Raw genomic sequence first — 18,088 nt, 5'->3', positions numbered from 1 at the left:
CTTTTTTCTTCGAAGACGTCGCGGGCCAAACGGTTACTGTGAATGGTGAGCGCTACAGAGCAATGATCAACGAGTTCTTTTTGCCGCAACTTGATGAATTGGGATTGGAAAACATGTGGTGCAACAGGACGGCACACACTGTACGTGCCCCAACCGATATGCTGAAGGATGCATTTCCCGCGCGCCTAAGGTAATTTGCATTGGCCAGCAAGATCGCCTCATTTGACCACTCCAGACTTCTTTTTGTGGGGCTTTTTGAAGTCGCGGGTTTATGTCAACAAGCCTCAGACTCTTGCAGCTCTTAAAGACAATATCCGTCAAGAATGTGAGGACCTATCGCCGGCAGTTTTGGCCAAAGTGATGGAAAATGCCATAAAAAGGGCTCAAATGGCAATCAACTGTTTCGGCGGCCATTTACATGACATCATATTCTCGACTTGATGTAAAAAAAAATTAAAAGACCAAATAAAAATAATCCACAAGAAGAATCAAAGTTTTTCAATTTTTTTTTTAAATTACAGCCAAAAAACATCGCAAGGTTACTTTTGCGCCATCTTGTATAATTGGCGCGTACACCCTTTTTGGGTGTTTGGCCGAGCTCCTGCACCTATTTGACGCGTGCGTTTTGATGTTGTTCCACAAATGGAACAGAAAAATGTATTTTTTTTTTTGCTTCATTTTATTGTTTCACCGAAATTCAAACCGACGTTCTCTCTGTGAATTCCGAATGATAGTCACGCACCAACCCTTTCGGCACGGCGGCCGCCGCGGAGGTCACAATAAAAGTAGATAATCCATCTAGCGTTTACCTTATACGTCACCATGCCGTCACGCGAAATTCCATGTGGCTTTTAACGCATCGACAAAGGCAATCAGCGGTTTTTCTTTGAACCACAATCAGGTTGGCATCCTCCTACGCTTACATCAATTCCGCGTTGCTATCATCGAGAAGATGTGGTAGTAATAGTTTTTCACTTTTGACCAGAACGGACGTGTTTGATACTAGGTACTCATCTTAGAAACGGAAGTAGGATCACGTCTCCCAAGCGTTGTTTTAAAGCAAAGGGTTAAATCGAGAAACGAAAACAGTCCTCGCGCTACTATGCGCGAAAGGTAATTTCTTCATATGTAGTTTTCTGTTTTTTCTGTTCGAGTGTAGTAAATATTCTAATGAATATTGAAAAAGTTATTTTACATAGAGCGGGATATTTTAAATAATTGGAAAAATGTATAGAAATGTTTACCTATTTAATAAAAAATGTCTTTGGAATTGTAGGAGTTAGACTTGAAGCATCAACTTTAATTTTGTTCAGCATTTCCCCAAAGAACTGCTTTTTTTAATCAAACTCATTTTTAAAGTCTAAACTGGCCACAAACTTAGTTCCAGTCGGCCTTAATTTTAAATAAAATAAATAAAATAAATCAATCAAATTGAACATTTAGTAATTACAATAAAATTTTACATTTCAATCAAAGAATATCACTCGAAGTTTTACCTTCGTTCTATTTGTAACACACAACGACTCAAATGCGTCTATAATTCTAAAAATATTTATTATCATTAATCAATGAAAATTGACTAGTAATGCAAATCTTAACAAAACTTTTACTTATTACTGCTACTTGTGATGCACTTAATGTCCACTGCAATGTGCCCAGGTATGCCCCTTGAATACATTTTTTTTTTTTACTTATGTATTTCTCTACGATGAAGTGAATTTTAAGCGGTGGGGCTTTAAGAGTTTTACAATAGAATTTTAAGACAAATGCTTTGTATTGGCTATGGGAATAAGTTTCCACCCTCGTAAAAAAGGTGTCGCTGCTGATACTATTTTTGTGTTCGCTCTATTAATACACTGGAAGGTGAATATGTCAGGTCTCGATCACAGTAGCTAATATTCGTTTGAAACGTAAAGAATATTTTTTATCTGACGTCAAAAATGTCTACGTTCGTCCCGAAAAAACAGCATTTGCAGGAAGTCATGCTTCATTATTACCTTTCAAATAAAAGTGCAGCTGATGTTGACAGATCAACCGTCGGTAAACGTTTATACGCGATGGGAATGGTCCAGAAAATAGGTAATTGGGTGCCACATCAATTAAAGGAGAGAGATATGGAGAGACGTTTGGTGACGTGTGAGACGCTTCTTGCTAAATCTTCTTCTTCTTAATTGGCGCTATAACCGCTTACGCGATTTTGGCCGAGTTTAACAAAGCGCACCAGTCGTTTCTTTCTCGTGCTAACCGGCGCCAATTGGACACACCAAGTGAAGTCAAGTCCTTCTCCACCTGATTTTTCTAACGCAGAGGAGGCCTTCCTCTTCCTCTGCTACCACCAGTTGGTACCGCATCGAATACTTTCAAAGCCGGAGCGTTTGCATCCATTCGGACGACATGACCCAGCCAACGTAGCCGCTGGATCTTTATCCGCTGCGCTATGTCTATGTCATCGTAAAGCTCATACAACTCATCGTTCCATCGCCTGCGATGTTGTCATCATCCAAGCTTCTGCACCATACGTTAGGACGGGCATGATGAGAACCTTGTAGAGTGTTAGTTTTGTTCGTCGAGAGACGACTTTACTACTAAATTGCCTACTTAGTCCAAAGTAGCACTTGTTGGCAAAAGAGATTCTACGTTGGATTTCAAGGCTGACATTGTTATCGGTGTTAATGCTGGTTCCTAAATAAACAAAGCCTTTTACAACCTCGAAATTATAACTGTCTACAGAGACGTTGGTGCCGATACGCGAGTGCGCCGACTGTTTGTTTGAAGACAGGGGGTACTTCGTTTTGTCCTCGTTCACCACCAAACCCATTCGCTTTGCCTCTCAATCCAGTTTGGAGAAGGCAGAACTAACAGCGCGGTTGTTAAGGCCGATGATATCGATATCATCGGCATACGCCAACAATTGTACGCTCTTGCTAAATCGGTCCAGAAATATTTAGAGGGACTGAATTGGGAAACCTTACCATACCCGTCGTATTCCAGAAACATTGCACTTTCGGATTACCATCTGTTCCGATCAATGCACACAGCCCTTATTGGAGAGCGGTTCACATCTTACGAGAGCATCGCAAATTGGCTCAATCAATGGATCAAGTTAAAAGAAAAATGGAGTAAAGTTATAGCTTCCAATGGCACATACTTCACATAATATCATGTATTATTTAATTATTTAAATAATTCGTAACCTTGGCTAAGAAAGAACGGAATCTTATTCCCATACCAAATAAATTTTACAACGTTATAAGCATTTTGGATTTTTTTTCGTAAAAGGGACAAGCAAGATTCATCTATTGAGAAATTATAGGATTAAAATGTTCAAAAAACACATTCCATGTTGTTTTTATATAAAACTGCTGAACATATCTTATATCTAAAATGTAAACGTCCCATTATTTTACGAGGGGTGCCTTGTATATGTCGGGATTTGGCAACCCTGGTGTTGCAATCTGGCAACTGACAGCTGTATCGCAAAGTTTGACATTTTTTGGCTTTTACGTACTCAGAACGTTTTGAAATACCAGTGCTATTTGTGTTGTTTACAGTAACTTAAAAGATTCATCTCGGTTCAAAAATGGAATTAAATCGTGAACATTTTCGTGCGATTATTTTTTACAACTTTCGACGTGGATTAACTCAGCAACATTGCATGGATGAACTTAATTAATTTTTTTGGCGATGAAGCTCCATCGAGGACCAGTGTTTATCGATGGTATGGTGAATTCAATCGTGGTCGTCGTTCACTCCAAGACGAATTTCGTGAAGGTCGTCCAAAATCAGTTGTTGTTCCGAAAACCATTGATGCTGTGCGCGAACTAATATTGCAAGATCGTCATGTGACCTATCGTGAGATTGAGACAATCTTAGGCATTAGTGGGACCAGCATACATTCAATATTGCATAAACATTTGACTGTCAAAAAAATTTGTTCGCGTTGGATCCCACACAATTTTTCAATCGCTCAAAAAAAGGCTCGTGCCGATTGGTCGAAGGAAATGCTCAAAAAATACGATCGCGGGGCTTCGAAACACGTCTATGACCTCGTGACAGGTGATGAATCATGGATTTACGCATATGAGCCCGAAAGTAAACAGCAGTCGACTGTATGGGTGTTTCAAGATGAGCCAAATCCAACAAAAGTTGTTCGCGCACGAAGCACTTCCAAGCAAATGGTCGCCTGTTTTTTCGGAAAAACTGGACATGTCGCAACCGTACTACTAGAACAACGTAGAACAGTAAATTCTGAGTGGTACACAACCATTTGTTTGCCAGTTGTCTTCCACGAAATTAGGAAAACCAATCGCCAAAGACGGATCACTCTTCACCAGGACAATGCGAGCTCTCACACATCGGCTCAAACAACTGCATTTTTGAGCACCCAAAACATCGAATTAATGGGTCATCCGCCGTATAGTCATGACTTGGCACCGAATGACTTCTTTTTATTCCCGTACGTAAAAAACAAACTGAGAGGTCAACGTTTTTCGACACCTGAAGAAGCGGTTGCGGCATTCAGAATGCATGTTTTGGAGGTACCTCATTCAGAGTGGCAAAAGTGCTTCGACAATTGGTTCAAACGCATGCAAAAGTGTATAGATCTTCATGGAGAATATTTTGAAAAACAATAAAGTGATTTTCGATGATTAAAATTTGGTTTTGTTCTCTAATCCCGACATATAAAAGGCACCCCTCGTATCTTATATCTAAAATGTAAACGTCCCATTGTTGTGGAGTATGTAAAAGCGTGAAAACTTTCATCCTTCCTAAAATACAATCCAGACCTAAACTTTCAAATCGCCATGTATGTATATTACGCCCATGTATACTTTTTTGTTTTACCCTCTACTATAATTTGTTGCTGGAATCTTTTTATTTTGGACATAATTTGATTTTGTTGCACAATTTTATTTGATTGCATAATTTTATAAAAATATGAATATTGTCAAAATTAAAAAAAATGGGGTATAAAAATGTTCATTTATTTGGTTATGTATATACATAAATATTTAAAATTTATAAATTAGTTATAATGGCGTGCATTTAGATTTTGACTAAAAAGAATTTAACAATTTACTTTTACATAATTTTGTAACTTATTTTCAACACAGTTAATAAATCTAAAATCGGTTCACACATATTTGTTATGTTTTACAGTAACAAATATTCGCTCCTTAAATTATGCTCAACATGAAACACTCTGATAAACAGTTAAGAAAGAAATTGAATTCCAAATTTTATTCCACATACTTAAATTATAAGAAACTAAGTCTAGACCAATTAGTGCATACATACATACATATATAAGGATATATCAAAAAACAAATACAAAAAACATCATACAAATATTTTATGAACAATGTTTCGTGACGGAATTCGAGATTATTCCATATTCTATTTTCTTTTCTTTAAGTTACGAAAAAATGTGCTGCTTTAAAATGATTATAAACGTTGAGTTAAGTGAATGTATGTAAGCTAATAAAAAATTAGGAATTTATGGGTGAAAAGGGCGATTGAAGTGTAAAGTGGATGCAAGAAAAGGTCGAATGCAATTTCATAAATACAAAGTACAAAATGTAAAATATAAAATGTGAATAAAGATTAAGTATAAAAAAAATAAAAACGTAAGATCGCAGTGTAACTTTTAGATGGCCAAAAAGGATAAAGAGTTTTATCTTTGCTTTTTTTTGTTAGATTGCCTTACACGCGACGACGACGTTTCGACAACTCCTCCCTACGAATTTGTTGTTGCTTGTAGACAAACAGCGGCCGGAAAACGATGGCGCGACGTGGGCGCTCATCGATCAATGCAGCTCCCGACGCTGCAACGCGTGCCACAGGCGACAAAGACACATCTAATGGCACAGAGAGCGGTGCATCGACAACGGCCCGACGGGATCTCACGTACGGACGGAAAAGATCCGCCTTAGCGGCATCTCGGCGGTACAGTGTACTCAGGAAATCAAAGTATTGCGGCGAGCGTAGACTATCCGGTTGCCTCAGTGGTGAATTGTATTGGAAAAAATTTGGAGTCTCAACATCCAAATAATTATTAATGCCTTCCTGCGCATAGACACAAAGATTGTGGGCAGCCAGTGATGCAAAAACGCAAAGTGCGATGACGACGAACTGGAATAAGGGAAAGGAGGAAGGAAATGTTTAAAGCGTGTATCTTAAATTTTTTATTTGAGAATTTAAATAGTAAAGTCTTATATTTTAAGGTAAGTGATTAGTAAAGATTTAAGTTAAAAATGTAATTCCAGGGAAAGCGAAAGTATTTCAGATAAGAATTTGTTTTGAAAGTTTATAAGCTTTCAAATCATGGATACTTGGTAAACTCAAAGCATATCGAACAAGCAGTAGTAGTAGAGCGGCGATTTAATTTATCTGGTCCTTAAATTGTCAAACTTTAGATAAGTTATTCAAGACTCTCAATCTTAGCTCTACTGCTACGATCTGTTCAATATGATTTGGTAAAACTTATTGGTAATTATCGGTGTATATATAATATAAGTTCTCATTGTTTTTTTGATGAAAATACAACTTTATTCTGAAAAAATGGTTTCAAGTGAATCATTGAAAGTATTGCTCATCGCTGGCTACTACTTTTTCCCATCTTTCTGGGGGATCTCGTAAAACGTTGCGGTAAAACTACTCATCTTTTGAGGCTATCCACGGATCAAGCCATTTTTTTAAGTCTTCATATGAATGGAACTGCTGGTCAGCTAGACCACGTGTCATTGATCGGAATTGGTGATAATCGGACGGCGGAATATCTTGAGAATATGGCGGGTGGTTTTCGGTTTTCTACCATGAAAAAGCTCCTCATTAAAATATCTGCCCTTCGGAGTCGGCTTAAAACTGTAGGTCCCTCCATTTGTGAAACAACATCAAGACGCACACCACAAATAGGAGGAGGAGCTCGGCCAAACACCCAAAAAGGGTGTACCCGCCAATTATATATATATGGCGGGTGGGGTAGGATTTCCCATTTCAGACGAGTATTTCAATACTTGGTACTTCCATTATGATTGTAGCCGCCTTTATATTTGTTTCCCATCAATGTGTTTAAGTTATCTAAGTTTACTTTGCACTGAAGCTTCAACGTCGATCATATGGCATGATCAAAGCAATGCGGCAGTAGGTGTGTGTTAAGGTTTATACAGTTCATCGCTCCATCTTATTTAAACCGAATTAACCACGCGAAACGACCCTTGATCCATAAATCAATCTGATTCAAGTGCGTTATCACCTTTCTCGGCATCCAACACATTTTTGTGACATATCCATTTAATACAGAGAACAAGCAGGATGAGCCAATTTTAAGTTACCGGATCAACCCCGATTTATATTCGGCCAAAGACTGTCACTTCAGCAACATTCCCACAAATATTATCGGAATTTTTATTCTGTTACAACAACAGCCGCCACTAATGGAGTATGGTTTTTTATCGAAAGAGGGTCCTGCCTTTCAATTGTTTACTGAACTCATAATACGTAGCATTTGTCGACAAGAGTTATTGTTTGCTTGATCTTATAAAAATATTAAAGACATATAAGTGAAACTAAATGTTGTAAAACGTCATCTTAGAACAGTAAATGAACTATTTGTACGTTGAAGGGCCGATGTTGAATGTGAACCACACCTAAACGTCAAAGACACCGTTGGACTTCTTTCTTTGGAGTTATTTAAACAAAAAGGTGTACATCCATAAGTCAGCAACAATTTAAGAGCTAAAGGATGAGATAATGCGGCACATTAACGCCATAGAACCTCAATTATGCCTCAGCGTCATTGAAAATTTGTACCATCGGATGGAGGTGTGCCCCCGAAGCTGCGGCGACCATTTGGCCAATATTTTGTTGCATACGTAATTGAGCTATATTATTATTATCATAATAAAGAGAAATGACAATAACTTCTTAAAAAAATTGTATTTTTTTTAAATCCACACCGGCCCTTGAAACTTAACCACCCTTTATATAAGGCACTATTTGCATTTCGTGGTCTTTGGAGGTGTACCCCCGAGGCCGCGGCGACCATTTGGCCGATATTTTGTTGCATACGTAATTGAGCCATACCAATATTATCATAATAAAGAGAAATGACAATAATTTCTCAAAAAAGTTGTATTCTATTCAAAATCAACATCGGCCCTTGAAATTTTACCACCCTTTATAATAAAGGGTGATTTTTTAAGAGCATGAAATTTTTATTTAAATCGATAGTACAGTCCACATAATTTAATGTTTGAAGATTATTTCATGCAAACTGCGCTTCAAATGGTCTATCCGTTTAGTCCAATTTTGGCATACTCTTTCCAATGTTTCGGCCGGTATGTCACATATAAGCAGACTTGTCTGAATAGACATGAGCTTTAACATAGCCCCACAAAAAATAATCTAAAGGCGTTATATCGCACGATCTGGGTGGCCAATTGGCAGGTCCCAAACGTGAAATAAAATGTTCATCGAACTCGCCTCTCAACAAGTCCATTGTTACGCGTGCTGTGTGGCATGTGGCACCATCTTGCTGAAACCACATGTCATGCAAGTCAAGCTCTTGCATTTTGGGCTAACAAAAGTTGGATATCATTTCACGGTAGCGCTCACCATTCACAGTTACTTTACGATTCGCAGCATCTTTGAAGAAGTACGGTCCAATGATACCTCTTGCCCATAAACCGCACCAAACTGTGACCTTTTCTGGATACATTGGTAGCTCTTACAATTCTTCTGGCTGACCTTCACTCCAAAATCGACAATTCTGCTTATTTACGTACCCATTGATCCAAAAATGAGCTTCGTCGCTGAACACAATTTTTCGACTTTAAACTTTCTTAACAGAACACGCATTTCTATAATAAAATTCAATGATTCGCAAGCGTTGTTCGTTTGTAAGACGATTCATGGTTAAATTATAGACCAAACTGAAGATGTTTTACAATGAAACAAAACACGAAACGTGCGTCAGCTGGTTAAACCAACTGTGTAAAAACCTAATAGCTAAAAAATCACCCGTTACATTGAGCTTTCTGAAGCATTAAAACCATCTTAAAGGTTGTGTTCAATAAAGTGGAAAGCAGCTGTTTTTTGCATTGTTATAATCGGCATATTTTTGCATAAATATTTAGATAACGAACACGTTTTATTTCATTTATTTTCGTCATTTTTTTTTAAATTTAATGGAATTTTGGCTATGAATAAAAATCAAGTTTCTGCAACCACTTAATTGATTTCAACAATTTTTCAACGTCGCTCAAGTTTTCTATTATTTACATATTATATAAATATATACATATATTTTTTACCTCGTTTTCTATACATGTCTAGTAGGTATATCAGTTTAAATTAACTATTCATTTTTGCGTTAACAGCCAAAAGTTGCCTCATATCAGTACACCGGTATTATGACGTATGCGGATTTAGCAAAAATTTCAACAACAAAAAAAATTATTTATTGAGTAACCTTATGAAACATAAAGAAAATTAGTAACATATATGTATTTGCTAACGCCATTGTCAGATCATTCAACGTAATTTAATTAGTTTAATGAGGGTACTTTAAAAAATTATTAATAGAAAAAAAATATATTATATTATAATATAAAGATATTTTGAAAACTGTCGTAGTCACAGACTTTTTATTCAAAACATTTAATATGTAATTTTTGTGCATTTTATTTTATTATTACTTAGTAGTAGTAGTAGTTGTAGCAGCCTGAACCACCAGTTGGACAACTACGAAAATATTCAACTCGTTCTATGTATATTGTCTTTCGATGCCTATTTCATCTTTCGTGAACTTCTCATGATACCTCTCCACAAAACAGAATTAATTGTTGAGCTCGCCGTTGACGTGCATTTCGACAACATTTTGTTAATAGCATAATTTGCATTAAATTTTTGCAGCTTGTTCATCAAATTAAAACAATTAATTTATGTCCGTATCAATAAAAATGAAAAACTAAAAGAATGCATGCATACAATCACACACTTGTACTACCATACAAAAAACCAAAACCATTAGGAAAAGAATGAAATCACGATTTTGAGTTGGTAACATAACAAGTTGTTTAAAAGTTTGGGTTGGGCTTCCTCTACATATTATGAACTAGCTACATATGCACACACCTACTTAAACAGTGAGTAGTCAAGCAGTTTGCGTGCTGCGAATGATAAACATCAAAAGCAAATTTGTTTAATCATTTTAATTATTTGCTTAGTTATATATTGTATTTACTCTTATTTATTTATTAAAGAACATTTTTATATTTTATTAAGAAACATTTTATTTTAGCAAATAAAATATTTTATACTTCCTCACATATTTTGCATGCTAAACTGTACTTAATTCAAATTTAATTTGTTTTTAATCATCCATTGTTGGTCTACTGCGAAGGTAAACTAATGATTTTAGACACTACCAAACATTATCAATTTTATTGAGATACACAGAGCTGTCTGCGGCAAAGAAATGAATGAATGCATAAACATAAAACAAAACTCGCATTCATGTGAATGCTCCATTCAGTATTAAAAAATTGTATTCCAGCATTCTCTTTTTTCATTCTTTTTTCTTCATTGACTGCATTGGGATATGGGATCGAAGGTTTCATAATTCAAAACGTGAAGTATTGAAATCTTAATAGTACAATATATAATTATCGATTTCGAAGGGCAAATAATTTCCAGATCTGTGACTACCGGCACTGCACTACCTACACTGTACGTCGCTCATACGCCACCGCCTCTACATTAACTATTCAGCATTTACATAAATTATTTGCCGCAGATCCCAGATTGCATGCTACTGACACGTGATGGCAAAACATTGCAAATATACACAAATGATATCATACATATTTATGTTTGTATAATCAATATTTATTATCTTATTTCGAAATTATACTTTTAACCCTTTTTGTCACAACTGCCGGATATACATACTATAACTAGTTAAACATAGGTCTAACCTCTCCGGCTCTTATGTCACGAAAATAGTCTCATAATCTATGATTCCAGCTTCTTCCTCATATTTCAATAATTATTTCTGTTAATCTGAGTATAAGTATACTAATTTAAGCGGTAAACTTATGTTGATTATGCGCTTCACCGTAATATAATTAATGAATTTTACGTGAATACTACGAGTATAAGTACGTAAGTATTAATTTATATTCTGAAGCGGGCTCCACTGATTGTAGCTATTTTCACTAGTATAGTTGCGCAAGCACATAGAAAATGTATCTAATAAATATTTTTTCTACATTGCATTTACTTCATAATGTGAAGTTGGAAATTTTGATTTCAGTTACCGTAAGCACAATAAATATACATATGGAATCAGGAAGACTTTTATAGCTAAACGTTTGTAAAGATCCCGGTATAATAAGCAGGTTAAGTAAGTAAGCAGCTTTACTTTTATATTTTCTGCCTTAAATAAGCACTATTATCAAAGTTTTTAAGAGTTGTATTGGTTTTTTTTTAACTTTATAATATGCAATTTCATGTTTCATGACAACTGTTTGTGAAAAGTGGCAAAATGCCAAAATCTACTTTTCCAATTTGCTACGGAATGAAATATATTCCATGCGCCTTTTGAGAATATCTACTGAATAAGATGTAACTAAAGCAATCAAACAGAAGCAGATAAGGCAGTTATGACTTACTTCACTCTAAGCAACTTAAATACCGGAATTTTGGATAGTGGAGTGATCGTTGGAAATGGCGAGATAGAGTAACTGTCTTTGAATGATAACTAAAAAGAATATAGTGAAAAGTTGAATTGTAAAAATTTAGATAAGTTGGAAGAAGAGGCTAGGAAGTATCTGAATAGGAGTATGTAGCTGGATTAACAGCAACGGTCGCTTTATGAAGCATTTTGGGAAAAGTTTAGCATTTGGAAAGATTATTTCAAGCATCTAATAGCCGACGTAGCCGCATGGGTTGGTGCGTGACCGCCATTCAGTAGGGCAGAGGTTTGAAGCCCCAATGTTTTCCTAATAGTGGTAACCCCTCGACAGATAATGACAAACTTCTGAGGGTATTTCTGCCATGAAAAAAGTTCTATATATTGTAAAAAGCACCTACCGCTCGGAGTCGGCTTAAAACTGTAGGTCCCACCATTTGTGGAATAATATCAAGACGCACTGCATAAATAGTAGGACGAGCTCAGTCAAATCCAAAGCAATGAGTGTAAGCGGCAATTATGCATTATATAATATAGGGTTTTCCACTAACAGGTGTTAACGCTGAATGGATTGCGCTATCGAAAGATGATTAACGATTTTTTATGGCCGGATTTGGATGGTATTGATCTGGACAACGTTTATTTTCAACAAGACGGCGCTACATGCCACACAAGAAACGAAGCCATTGATCTTTAATGGGAAAGTTTCTGAAAATTATATTTTCCTGTAAGCGTGGCCGTGGTGGTCATTTGTCTGATATTATTTATTTTCCACTATTAACGGCATAACTTCCTCTTTATAATTAAATAAACATCCGATCACTTATATTAAAAAATAGCATTTTTCTTTGAATATCAAAATAACACCTCTGTTTGGAAAACATTATATATATACTTATATATGTATATATAACGGTGAAATATTTTTCAAAATAACAAACGAATTCTCTCAGAAACTAGGGGTCAAACTTTCAGTTGATGTAAAAGAATAATTTTTTAAGTGTTTAGTACATTTCCAAAAAGGGAAATTTCCGTGTTCAATGCACTTACTTCAAATTCTGTAAGTAAAATAATTTGTATTAATTTGCACATATAATGAATTGACGGTATGTGATGGAGTACAATTTTAGTTTCAAGCCAAGAATTGAAGTCCGAATCATTATGATTTCAAAAAGTCTCGCGTTCTCCATTACAATTGATTATCTTAAGACACAGAGAGTTGATGGTTTTTACAAAACGTATTGCTTATTTAATTCTAAATAAAATTTGAGTTATTCTCCCTTTCGTACTAAAAAAAAAACATTTTTGTATAAGTCCTCGTATAAGCTTGTAGTATAAGTCGTCGGTATTGCTCTTCTTATGCCGCCTTTTTTATTTTTTTTTGAGAAATGATGCCTGTGCACAGTGGTAAATCTAATTTATGTACATTCATTTAATTTTATTTTACAATTTTCACTCGCTTTTTAATATTGTTGAAGTTTCGTTTTGCGTATTCAGCTTAGCTGATTTGGGGGAAGATAGCCAGCGAGCTCTTTTAACAACAAAAGAAGTGAACTTAGATGGTGCCATTCTAATCATATAATATATTAATATATACCTATGTACGTGTATATAAAAATTTGGGAAAGATTAAAAAATATTCAGTTCGATAAGCTTTTATAGTAACCACATATAGTAAAAATATTTGCTTAGAAAGATTTTTTTTAAGGTGCTCAACTCATAGAAATGGGCAAGCCATTTCTAGGACTAAAATTAACAAAACATTTTATTATGGATATCGGCAGAATATATGATAACTAACAATGTTTGTTCCACAAGTTTTTTTTATTAAAAAAGGAAGTCCCAGGGCATGGCAGTTTAAGTAGAGTGAGAAAACAAAAGCTGTGCAGAGGAAAGTATTTGACCTTTTAGTGTATTAACAACTAAACGACATAAGTATGTAAAGACCTTGTTTTACAAAGGTAAATGGAGCTCTAGTAAATTTATAAACATACTGCTTACATTAAATATTGGAATATACATATATATATTGTATTTATATATAATTAGCGCTTACACCGAGCTCCTTCTCCTATTTGCGGCGTGCGTCTTCTTGTTGTGCTCTCACTCGGCGGTTTGCCATCGCCTGCTGAGGGGTAACCTCAGAACAGAAAAAATAGAACACGTTTTTTTGGTCTTTCATGGCCGGAGATACGAACCAATGCACTTCAGAATGGTAATCACGCACCAACTCATTCGGGTACGGCGACTTCCAGGAGTCCGAAAGTTTCAAATAAAACTTTTCAGTGTTTTTGTTTTCCTCAACAAAATGTAGTTGTTAAATGTTAGTGTCTTTGATTTATACATCCACTAAATCTGAACGGCATGTTTAAATTATGTAGTCATATATCTTAAAGAGAATACCGATTTAAGTAGGCTATCATTAAAATAACTCCTCTATGGCTTTATTGACAAAAGATATTCGAATCTGGCAAAATGTTTCGAAGAAAACGTTATATTAATAAATAAAAATGTCCACATTATAGTAGAGCCAAGTGAGCCAAATTTTGATTATGCATAATAATTTTAGAAAAAAAATAAAAAATTACACCTTGTTAGTTATAGCTTCAAGCACTCCTACGGCAAATATCATTGGCAAATATCATTGCACTCGCATCGTTTCCAAAGAGCTACAGGCAAATGACGCCCACGGCAAAAAAATCCTCTCCAAACCTTTTGTAGATGTATTTCTTCCTAAAGACGTCTTTTCGGCCAAAAGGTTTCGCCAACGAGCACTCATTTTGATAAGTGCACTTATTTATCACTTGCACATTCATGTCGTGTAACTGTCATGGTGATTGCCAAAACAACACCACAGCCTATCCACACCGATCTACCGCGTTAAAAACCTTCTGCAATTCTCGAAAAGCACTGGTATTCATGTAGTTTGAATAAAATTTGTGTATGGCTGATAAAATTAGAAAATTTGCATAGAATTTTTATGTAAATATACATTTCTTAAAAAAGATTAATCACATAGACTAATCAACTTCATATTTAATTTACTTATGAATAAGTTCTTCGTATTGTTGTTGAGGCCTTTTATATACGTTTTTTATAATTTTACGGTTTCTTAATTCAGAGTTCAAGTCTTCGATTTAATGAAAAATTGCCGTACGCATGAACTTTTCAGAATTGTATTGTTGTTTAATTCAGTGGTCAAGTTCTCGACTCGGTGAAATATTACCTGCCATATGTTAATGAGCTTGTTGGAAGCCCACCATATTTTACAATTAAATAATCATAAATCTCTCAGACAATTTTTTTTAATTCAGCTGGAAACAAAATAAAACAAAAAATGTAAAGTGATAATCTAAAGAAAGAAAACAAAGGCTTGGAAAAGTGAGGTAAATGTAAATATTTGCATTAAATTTAAATGAAGAAAAAAGCCAAAACAGCCGAAACAGTAATGGTAATAGAAGCGCCTATCAGCTTGTTATCGCAACCGGTTATATTGAATGTGCTGGTGCAAACCAAGGCAAATCTATACAAAGTGGTGGCTCTCGAGCAACAAAAACATTTTTTAAATTAGTGATGTCAAGGAAAAAATAATAGAAGAATGAAATGAATGGCAAATAGATAAAATTAGTTTGCCACACATGCACAGCACAACAAAAACGTTCCGTCCTTCCGTTTTACTGGTATTCTAAATTAAAGACGAATTGAACAAGAAGAAATCAACTATTCTAATCGCACGAACTTCTATAGATACGCTTTGGACTTACTCTTAGATAAGTAGGTATATAAATAAGGATAAGCCATTTTCTGGTTAATAGTTGTATGGAATAAAACACAAAAATTCAGAATATAAAGATATGCGAATGAAGTAGAAAAACAAAGTGATATGTAAAGAATTTGTAAACTACAGTTTTTCACTATAAGAAATATACATGTACGATAGTTAAATTGCACTTAATAGCTCTGTCGATTGTATTTGTTATGAATATCATTTTTGCTACCATGAGTCGACCCGCCCTAATGTGAACATTTACATGCATAGCAGATCATTAAATAATATGAATAATGCAAGTGCGTTCGAATTGGGTTGAATAGCGCATAATTATATAGCTCGAGGTTACCTTTCTCACTCTTGGATTTTGCAGCAGCATAGAAAACAATAATACAGAAAAATGCACGCATGTAAAATGAAAAAATAAAATACAACAAATAGAGGCCGGTCAACAACATTGTCAACGCTAATAACTTTTGTACCAACAATATATTAAGCAAAAAGTAATGGTTTTTTATTTACATGTACTACAAGTTTGACGCTTCACCAAAAAGTTAATTAACAAATTATTATTTTTTACAATATTAATTTCTTTATTTTTTTTGTATACAATTCGTGGGCTATTATGAACGATAACTACTATTTAAGTTGTTATTATTATTTTTACTTTTTTTGCTGATTATATTTTAATAAGTAACAGTTATTATCATGAACATAATTGCGTTTAAACGGGCGTAAATTTATGTCGGCTTATCTGAGCCGACTGAATGAATTACCATCAAATTGATTTCAATTGCTATAGATTAGTGAAGCATATTTTCTCTCTTATATTATGAATTGAATGTTTTAATAAGAGCTGTCAGTTTGTTATTTAATAATTTTGGCGATGTTAATCTCGGGCTCCCGAAATGTCACACAAACTATCAAGTGCCCAAATATTTTCGAATACCGAAAATGTGGGGTTACTTAGTTGGTATGGAATTTTTGAATACTTCCAAATAAAAGCGTAGCTTTAGAAGGCTAATACAAAGTTTGTTATAAAATTAAGGTGAATTTTAAAATTTCGCGGGCTACGTACATTCCAATTCTCGATTATTATTTTCTTCTCGTCTCGAAGATATGTTAACAGTTTTAGCCATATAACATGTTTAGTTTGCTTGTAAAAGGCATAAATAATACAAGTTTTTGTATGTTCGGCGATTTCGTGCTATCGAAAAAAAAATGGATCAGAGATGTTGCCTCAACGTTTGGGTAAAAAATGGAATTAAGTGCTCAAAAACACTTTAAATGTTGACAGTGGCATATGGCGAGAGTACTCTGAGTTAACAAAATGTTTATAAGTGGTACAAGCTTTTCACAGAAGGTCGCGAAGATGTGAATGACGACGCTCGAGTTGAAAATGTTGAGAAAGTGAAAAAAATTGTTATGGAGAATCGTCGAATCATAATTAGAGAAGTTGCTGAGGATGTCGGCATATCGATTGGCTCATGCCATGCAATCCTTTTGGAAATTTTAGGCATTGCTGAAAATTTTAACCAAAAAACAACGTCGCATGAGAATCGCCCAGGAATTGTTGAATGACGTCAACGATAATCCAGATTTGTTTAAAAGGGTCATAACTGGTGACGAATCATGGGTATATGGTTATGACATCGTAACCAAACCCCGATCGTCCCAATAGAAGAGTTCCGGGAGAGCCATTACCAATAGCATATTCGTAAAGTTGTATTTTCTCACACTGTTGCACTCTATCTATGCAGATGTACAACAATTTATACTCTTTACAAAAAATGCGGGTAAGCGTTTCCCATTCTGTCGATATCTTCATGATGTCAGCTAACTCACACAACATCACTTTTCGATCATTCAAAACGATTTTATGGATTTTTTGATGCTCGATCTTTTCTGGTGTTACCGCTTCATTTGCACGTTTGCATTAAGCAAATCATCATTTTATTATTGTTTCTAATGGAGTGAAGATCCTATAATACTTTTCAAGCCATTACGTCGCTTGAACGGTATTTTTTACCATCGAGAAGCAGTATAAAATTAAGACACGAAATTCTTTTTGACTCACTGTTTTGAAAATAATAAGAATAGCATCACATTAACTCACGAACTAATTAATAGAAAGTCCTGAAAGTTTAACAGATGTCTTAACTGAAAAAGCGTGAATGCAATGAAAGTAGTACCATCTATGTGTTAGGCCCGGAAGATTTCATCCCATATGCAATCTTTTCTTAATACCACCACCTAAATTTCCCAAATGGTCAAAAAGTAGAGACCCCTACTTTTGTAATTTTTTTTATTTATTATTTTACTGTGCCGTCAACTTTTTGAAAATTATCATTAAATTCCTATGAAGAAAAATGCACTCTCCCATAAATTTTGTTCAAAATGTTTACAAATTAATTTCTGTGTAAATATGTAAATATTTAAACTGTTTTTACAGTGGCTTTGAGAAATCCACAACATTCTAGATAAAATAAAAACAATTTTTAAATATCAGCAAATAATTGTTTAAACAATTTAAAAAACCTTTAGAAACAACATCGTAATACATTCTTTGGTTATTAAACGTACTATCTTAGGCTAAAATAAAGAAACGAGATAACTATTTTTTT

The 18,088-nt window shown here is 34.8% G+C and overlaps 1 protein-coding gene across 1 annotated transcript; it reads right to left on the bottom strand.

The window, feature by feature from the left end:
• Positions 1–4,976: 4,976 nt before the first annotated feature.
• LOC129244225 (uncharacterized) lies at positions 4,977–6,138 on the bottom strand (the record flags this gene model as incomplete). Its single annotated transcript, XM_054881840.1, has 1 exon — positions 4,977–6,138. A coding segment is annotated over one exon (435 nt), but the record flags the coding sequence as incomplete, so codon positions are not given.
• Positions 6,139–18,088: the final 11,950 nt, after the last annotated feature.

Source organism: Anastrepha obliqua, chromosome 4, assembly GCF_027943255.1.
Source record: "Anastrepha obliqua isolate idAnaObli1 chromosome 4, idAnaObli1_1.0, whole genome shotgun sequence".
NCBI lineage: Eukaryota > Metazoa > Arthropoda > Insecta > Diptera > Tephritidae > Anastrepha > Anastrepha obliqua.
The sequence above is the reverse complement of the archived record's forward strand: the minus strand, read 5'-3'. Positions and strand labels throughout refer to the sequence as shown.